At 38.6% G+C, this 8,645-nt stretch overlaps 1 protein-coding gene across 1 annotated transcript; it reads right to left on the bottom strand.

The window, feature by feature from the left end:
* Positions 1-485: 485 nt before the first annotated feature.
* On the bottom strand, positions 486-6,233 carry LOC116249603 (sm-like protein LSM5). The gene is made up of 5 exons (XM_031622751.2): positions 5,950-6,233; positions 3,672-3,834; positions 3,458-3,581; positions 1,372-1,444; positions 486-867 (listed from the first exon to the last, which is right to left on the bottom strand). The coding sequence occupies exons 2-5, from the start codon at positions 3,703-3,705 to the stop codon at positions 841-843; spliced, it is 258 nt and encodes an 85-aa protein (XP_031478611.1). The 5' UTR covers positions 3,706-3,834; positions 5,950-6,233; the 3' UTR covers positions 486-840.
* Positions 6,234-8,645: the final 2,412 nt, after the last annotated feature.

Genomic DNA, 8,645 nt, shown 5'->3' with positions numbered 1-8,645 from the left:
TGGTCAAACCAAAATCATGCGATGCAAGTGACTTGTCAATCTTGTTTTCATACAACTAATGGAGCGGCACATTTGCCACGAAAACATGGCTTATGAAACCCATGTAATTCTTTTACAAGTTTGAAGGTGAACAAGCAACCGTGGTTTCTGTACATAAAGGCGTATTAAAGGTGCAAAAAATATATGTGGACACCATCAACAATTGCAATATATTTTTAATATTTAATTGTTTCAATTTTATACTTTATGTTCTAGATGTCTTGAATGTATGTATGGTGTGTGGTGGGGAGGGGGGTGGTTTGGGCGCTGGTAGCAGGTCCTGGGAGCAGGTCAAGTTGGTAGAACTAGCACGGTATCAAGGAGCAGTCGCGAATTTTCATGGCTGTACTGAAACATATAGAGAATAAGAATTTTAGAGAAAATGCAAATGGCAGAACTTTGGCACGAAATACCTTCCTCTCAGTAACGCTAATCAACAAGGAACAAGGAACAACCCCTTTCCAGGTCTATAGACAAACGAAAATCAGTGTGCTCGTTACATATGGTTCCCTAACAAATCTGAGCAACCCCCTATGTCCGCCAAGATTCTGTAGGAGTCGAGCCGTACCATTTCAGCCCCAATTACTATTGGGTACATTGGTTATCAGTAATAGTAAAGCTGATAAGCAAATACTTTGCAAGAAAACTGCCGAGTCCAAGAAGCTTAAAGAACGAGAAAAAATAACCATGCACTGATGCACCCTAAAAGGAAATTTCAAGTGAAATAAGCATCTGACAAGTACTGTGTCCAGTTGCATATGCTGAATCTAGAAACCAACTTGCCCCAAAAAAGTGCCTTCTTCATTCTGGCGAACCACCAGGAACAAGCTGCAATGGACATAAAACGACAAGGTTTTCAGAAGTGAAAACGGTACTTTCAGAAATTTGCAACTGTAAATGCATCTTATGAGAAGCACTTGATTTAACATGTCTAGAGATGTCATTACAGAATGAACATATCTAATCTCTATGATGAATGCAAGCATTTACTTCCTCAACAGGAAAAGCCTTAATCTACTGACACCTTTAACTCTTCTTTTTCTTTCAAGAAAAAGAAAAACAAAACATAAATGTCAATTATCAAAGAAAAGCTACTGTAAGTGTAACCATTTGTTTTCCATAATTTATTAAAACTTGATGATCAGTTGCAGAATTTCTTGTAAAATTTTCAAGACCTTTGGGGGTTAAAGAGTCCTCGTTAGACAGAAGTACCAACAAAGATTGCAGTCCTACACTTGCAATGGCTCAACGGCAAAATTAGATTTCACCTACAAGTGCAACATCATTTCCCAGACTAGTTAAGGCAATGCCAGAAAAACAAGATATACTCACAATGGCAATATTATTCCCATTGAGCAAAATCTGATCAAGCTTTGTTATGCGACGTCCTTCAGCTGTGATTTCACTGCAACAGCCACACCCATTGCATGAGAAAGCAAAGAGAGAGAGAGAGAGACAGAATTCATGGTGTTTATTTCTACCTTCATGTGCAGGGAATAGGGTAATGGTTTTTACTTTTTATGTGTGTGTCTTGGCACCCCATAGGTGGGCAAAGATGAACATGGAACAAAATGCAAATACTACTATGATAAAAATACAAATCATTCTTGTATGGAAGTATGCACATAGCATAAGAAACCATTCTCATTTCCAGAATAAACCAGCCTCTGTGTGCGTGTGTGGACGCATGCATGCACCTGTCACCTAGCAGGTGGGCCAACATTATGGGTGGAAGTAGACACAAAATTAGGAAACACAAGTAAAAATTAATTCAATAAACCCTACAGATATGAAAGACTAAGTTGCTTAATACAACCAAATCAACCATAGGCATAACATGTCAAGGAAATTTAACTGATTTCAGATTCCCTCAAAGAAAAAAATATTCACATGGCATTTTGATAAATTAAAATCATATTGGAGGCCCAACCTAATGTGCTTTTCAATGTGGTAATCATAGACATCACAATGTTCCACTTTTGCCCAAACAATTAAAATGTCAACCTAAAAAGGACACTTTGTTACCAAGGATTCTACCTGGAAAAGCCCAAATGCAGACTAAGACTAAAGGGCAACTATGTGTTACAAATCTTTGATACCTCCCAATCACGTCATAAAATCTGTGATCATCTGACAACATTCACCCTGAAAAGGACTCCGTGTAACAGGTCAAATCAAACATGCAGAAAAGAAAAGAGATGAAATGCATCACTGCAAGCTCAAATACACAGGACAGGCAAACACCAACAAGAGAATCGGCCACTGCATCTACTGTTGCCAAGTCTTCCATTCCTATCATCCTTTCCAGGAAAAGGGAGAGCTTTTTATTGTACAACCTTAAAGGTAGACAGATAAGTGTTAAAAGCCAAGACATCTAATTGAGATATATCAACAGACTCTGAAGTTAAAACTATACTTTTTTCATTCCCTTGGAGTCAAGAAGACAAAGAAGGAAATCTCATGCCTATAACATTATTTTCAGCGTAAGATTGTGAAATAGAGTTTTAACAAGTGCCCAAGAATCTATAGACAGCAATTCTCAGAAAGATTTATAATTTTCAGCTTATGCTAATGAGTTATATTGTCCTGTTGGACATGTGGCTTGTGCTTTCCTTAATCACTTAAAAATGCAAGCTCAAGCAACATTTTTCAGGTTATAAATGAAAGATAAGGAAAAACAACATGAAGGTGATGCAGTCATATTTTGTGATTATTCTTTCCTGAAGATTATATCACACTTGTTCATCGCTCCATAACTTTCTTTGTCGATGATGATCCTAGAATTCACTTTTCCAATATTTTACCTCTTGTCACAGTATAATATCAGTGAAGAACACTTTTGTCTGCTATCCTTTTTAGCCTGCAAGTATTGATGCATTAATGAGCACGACATTTTTTCTTGAGGACCATAATTTAGGTTCATTTTTTGCAATTTTGTTGTCACCTCCAGACATTTCATACCATTCCTCTGTTCCTTTAAATATAATTTCTTCTCTCTAGCAACTCAGTTATGTTTAATTTTAGCTATATAACCATTACCGCCAACAAGCAAGCTTATGAGGCCTTTAAAACTCCCATAACTATCGTCCAAATATTCCAAACCAACCAACCAAAATGTTAACACTAGAAGAGCAACCAAAATATTGGAACTAGGAGAAGACCAACCAAAAAGATTGATATTATGATCCCACCTGATTGTTGCTAAAAAAACTTCCACCCTACTTGGAAACCAACACACACAACTGAAACAACCTACATACTGAAAGGACTTCAAACAACAAGCTGCTCAACCCATAAACTGAAAGAAGGAAAGCTCAACCACAAAATCGCCTCCCAAAACATCACAGAGCAAACAAAGGGGAAAAAGGTATAGAAACAATGGAGAATGGAAAGACATCAAGAGAGTTGGAGAATTTACTATTCAGTAACATCTTCGAGGACCATGTTCACGTACACGTCGAACCCTCTTAATGTGCCCACAAGCTCCTTATCTCCCTTCATGATCACCCATATCTTCGATCCCACACACCTATCAATCAACTCTTTGCACATACAAAAACACAACAAGCCCACAAACACATTCAGAAAAAAACAGCTCATTAACCAACTTCCACAAAGAGAAAGAGAGACACCTGCAGGAAGAAGTTGAGAGGGATTGTGAGACATGTCTTTCCCCCACTGTCCTTTCTTTACTCTTTCAGTCCTCTTGTTTCTCTAAGTCAGCGACGGACTGGCTCGGTGAATTGGAAGGGGATGATCTGGTCGTGCTTGTGTATTACAAGTTACAACACCACCCTACATAAAGAACAAGACGAAAAATGTTCATAATGAGACAGCTGATTTGTCCTTTCATCAGTTTCTACTGTTCAGGTGTTCTTCCATCATCAATACTAGAGATCAAGTCAGAAAAATTTATAGTGTTTGAGAAAATTATCAAATGCTATTCTGACTCTATATTAAAGAAATGTGAGTAACAATAAGTATGCCAGGTTAAACCAAGAAGTGGCATTTTATTTATCTAATAAAAGAAAGGTATATGTATATAGTTATATCCAAATCTATACATGGCATGTTTTTAAATTCTCATGCTGGATCGATATCCATCATTGGAGAATCTAAATATCTAATATGTGTTTGTAAGGAACTTTCTGGTTTAGCCAAAAAAATTTGTGATGTTGGAAGACATGGCAGCTACTAGTCACAAATTCAACAGGGATCAAGTAATAAGAGGAAAACATGAAAGATGTTAAGTTGAACCCTAGATCAAGTGTGAACATATCAATTTGTTCCTTAAACTTCTTAAGAGGTTATTCGTAAGGAGCTCCTAGGGCAGGAGGAATTGGGAGGTCCAGTTCTCCACACGTGTCCTGTCACAAGGGACAACCAGTGAATCTGTCCATTATTTGATGAAATTGGGAATGAACAATCTATTATGTACGATGTTGATAAAGGGAGGACACGTTTATCTGTTCTGCCAGATATTTGATAATGGCAGGACAATGATTATGAAACTTATCGTATTGCACCCCTGGCCATGCATATTCATAAAAACATAATCAAGCATGGAACAATTGCAGAAACATGAACTTATGATCAACTCACACAATGCGATTGACAAGAAAGACAATGCATGTAAACATAAACCTTTCTCTAACCTAACTTGCACAGTATTTCACCAGAAAAGACAAGCTGACCGGAAAGCATTATGGCCAACTTACCAAAGCAATCAATAAAGCCTACTGTACTGCTCAAATTTCACCACCTAAATATGAAGCTGGATTGGACCTTAATGTTCCAGTTGCCAAAACTCTTATGGTAAAATCACAAAAATTATGCTCCAATTACAACTCTTCGGATCCAAAAAGTTTTACTCAACAAAATAAACGTATGGCTGCCAGATCCTATTCAAAACACTCGTTCATAAAGAAGGTAGGCCCAACGAGAATTATGCAAAGAGTCAATAGTCCACAGTAACATGGGTCAAAGGTTTTATCTTCAATATGCTAGTTATAGAACATCCATCATATAAGAAAAGGGGAAGAAAAACATAGGCACAGAGTTCCCTATAGGCTTACACAATGGCAGCTCAGATAGGCATGCTACACTGCAATCTAACCAATGAGCTCACTCAAAATTACAAGCTAAATCTGATTCACCAGCCTCCAACAAAAATAAAATTCTGTAGTGCCCCATAACCCTAAAAAAAGCTGGTGTATCATAAGTAATCATCGACAATGTTAACCCTATTCTTAGACTAAGAATGCAAAGAACCTGTGGTTTCTTCAAAATCTCGAAACTTACTAGGGAAAAGATTGAACAAGAGTAGAAAAACCATTTCTGAGTAACAGAACAGGATCCCTGCAATCTTTTCTTGAAAAGTGCCAAAATAAATCCAGTGACCCGCATGTTTCTAACTGGTTTATTATCTACTCAACTTTTTACTACAATAAGCACCAGTCCACACTCACAATATACCAGGGGATAAAAATGGGTTTTCAAGTTCCAAACGTGAGCTCACTATGGACACAACAAACGCAGCTTCCTACCTGAAGCACAACAAAGTGTATATAGTTGAGGCATTTCATCAGACAATTTGTCTGCAAGAAACATGTTTCTCAATATGATAAAAAAGCATGGACAATAAACATCAACTGAAGCCGAACAAATCATTTGAAGCATTTGAAGTAAATCGTGAACAAATCAAGCCACAGAGAGCAACATCAACTGAAAAGGAAGACAACGGAGGACGAGAGAGAGACCGGTGCCGACGACACTCGCCGGTCAGCCGTGGGTTGGAGAGGTATAACTGTGCGTTTTTAGGATGACAGCGAGAGAGAGAGAGAGAGAAACTGGCACCGACGATTTTTGGGTCGATCGATTGGAGAGAGAGAGAGAGAGAGAGGCGCATACCTTCTTTAACCGGTCGGGAAGGCCAAGGTTTCTCTGTAGAGCAGGCTGAAGAGGAAGACGCGCGTGAATGAAGCGGAGGGTTTCACGCTCGCGAGAATTCCCTCGAGTAACAGCGCGCGCTGTTCCGTGTAAACCTCAGAACGCTCCAAAACGCCCTTGCCGAACCGAGAGAACACACGACGTCTTTCGCGCCCAACCTTTGTTTTATAAATAACGCAGTTTCGTTCCAGCGCCGGAACGGCGATTCAATCAGCTTCTAAATGGTAAATACGGTTGTCTTGGGAGGGACTGATAGACGGAGCTTATTAACTTCAACTCTAAAACAACAACAATAACAATAACGTATTGTATTTAATCTAGTTATGGTGTTGGTAATTTTGTTTGTGAAAGTTAAACATGCACGGCTTTTAATCCAGTCACTGATTTCTTTATGTTGCACTTCTAATCTGCGTACTTTTCTTTATTTTGAGCTTTTGATCTGTTTATTGATATGGCCACGGGTCCTTCTGCTTCTTGGCCGCTGGCCCGCTACGTCTGTTTGTTCTATTTTTCCCGTTTAGGGTCCGTTTGATAATGTTTGATAACAGTAACAACATGTTACTATTTGTAATTTTACTTAAGAATATTGTTACTGTTGTTGAATAGCTGCCAAAAGATTGGGTACATTCATGTAACAATATATTAAAGTGTTCTTTGAATTTACTTCAATTTCACCACAAATTAAAATTAAATTTATGAAATAATTTGTTATTGTATCTATTGTCAAATGACCCATTAAGATCTAAGGCTGCATGTTGGCGACTGTGTACGTGTTGGTTGGTACCCTGGAACACCCCATACGGCACAAGAGCATAATACCCATAGAAACAGACAATGCATCAGCTTTTTTACAAATTTCACTGAGAAAATTTAAGCAAGTTCTTGTCGGAGGAAGGAAAAAGTTACAAAAAGTTTGATTGCATAAGATGTCACTCGCACAAGTACGCTTTGTACGCAACATAATTCAACCAAGCAACAGGCGCTCGCTTGCTACCTCCATGCCAAGAAGCAGTACTCTGACCAAACAACTCACCAAAGAACCAATGCTACCGTAGAAGGCCAAAAGCCTACGCTCGTGCATGACCATCACAACTGAAATGCAGAAACTCATTCCTTCCCCCACCGGCAACCAGATCTTCATGTCGGAAAAACAGCTCCTACCACCGTCGATCCCAGATGACAACAAGCAAAAGCCTCGAAAGGGAACAGGCAATCTGAATGGTGAAGAAGCCCAAAAGATGAATGAATAGATACATAGGCCTAGGTATCTTGTTGACAGGAAACAAAGGTTCTCTTTGCAGCCTTAGGTTTCACCATTTACGTTGTTCCTGATGTTAATTATACACCAACTGAGAACGTTGGAACTCTGCAACTCTATCCAATTCCCAATAAGCTAACGGCGAAGGTGAAACAAGAACAGAAGGCAGGAAATGTATGTCGACGGTAGCTTTTGCTCTGCGAACTAACGCACCTTGTTTTGGTTACAGAATTCCCAAGCTGCATAGGACCACCAATCAGGCGCAGCTATTCAGGATAGCAGTTACAGGAACTGGCCAAGATTCAAGTTACTGTTGTTTCGTCTTTTTCCTCAAAAGGGTAGCTTGTTGGTTTCCAATGCAATATCTGATTCAAGAAATGCAGAGGTGTTATAAAAGCTCGTCAGAATGGCAGTAATGAATATGGTCACGATATAAGCAGATCGGTTGCAAATTTGCAACATCCCCGCACAGAATAGAAAATTAATTCCCTTCATTTCCTTTGTGCGCTGCACTTTGTGCGATGTATTTCGTAGTTTTTTTTTTTTTCAGGTGTAATTGCTTCTTGGAGCATAAGGAGCACCCAACCTCAAGGCACTAATCAAGGCCTCAGTTCAAAGATCTGATACTAACATCATTAAATCCACCCAATGTGGAGCTTCTTAGACATTGTCAAGCAACTTAATTATTACTTGCAGAAACATTTGAGCAAAGCGCTGAACTTCAATGCTGCTGTTATAACCAGTTTGACTCTTGGTAATGACAACATGAATTAACATTTTGGAAAAACACGCTTAGGTTTAGGTTTCTTTTCTTCTTTTTTTTTTTTTTTTTTTTTTTGCATTTAACTGCTTGTGTTCTATGTAGTTTGGAGGTCAACTGAAAGAAATCAAAATTTGAACCTGTTTTTGTATTCATATCAAGTGTCCCATTCAGCTCAGTAATCAGCAAAACGGTAAGAAAGATTATAAAATCAAATGCTAAAATATTGACACAGTTTCTTTATAAACTACGGTAGTTGGTGTTTTGACAATAAATCTTAAACCACCCTCACTTAACACCGGGACATGTTGATCAATCTTAATCAAAATGGAAACTCTGACATGGAAATACAAAATTTCTCTTGCCTATATGGCTCATAAGGATGGAGAGCCCAATTAAGCTAGCCTGTTCGTTTTAGCATGCTTAAAAGACGTAGGCTTTCATCCTATTCTTTGTAGACACTCTTCTACTATCAATGAATGCGGGTCATAGTAGAGTTCGCGAAGAATGACAACAGAATCAAGGAGTACGCTTGGTTCAAGGTCATGACGGCCTAACTGTAGCCGCTGTCTCTATGCACTTGTCAATGGTGAGTAGCGAGCTCATTCATTCACTGCTCGGACTGAACCAGAACCAAAA

The sequence above is a fragment of the Nymphaea colorata genome, chromosome 3 (assembly GCF_008831285.2).
Source record: "Nymphaea colorata isolate Beijing-Zhang1983 chromosome 3, ASM883128v2, whole genome shotgun sequence".
Taxonomy (NCBI): Eukaryota; Viridiplantae; Streptophyta; class Magnoliopsida; order Nymphaeales; family Nymphaeaceae; genus Nymphaea; species Nymphaea colorata.
The sequence above is the reverse complement of the archived record's forward strand: the minus strand, read 5'-3'. Positions and strand labels throughout refer to the sequence as shown.

What these genes read in the sequence shown, in the direction of transcription:
- LOC116249603 (XM_031622751.2), bottom strand. Translation starts at nt 3,705, where the DNA reads ATGTCTCACAATCCCTCTCAACTTCTTCCTGCAG. An exon ending in CTCTCAACTTCTTCCTGCAG is followed by an intron (nt 3,582 to 3,671) that starts GTGTCTCTCTTT and finishes GTATGTGCAAAG; the next exon opens with AGTTGATTGATAGGTGTGTG. An exon ending in ATGGGAATAATATTGCCATT is followed by an intron (nt 868 to 1,371) that starts GTGAGTATATCT and finishes TGTCCATTGCAG; the next exon opens with CTTGTTCCTGGTGGTTCGCC.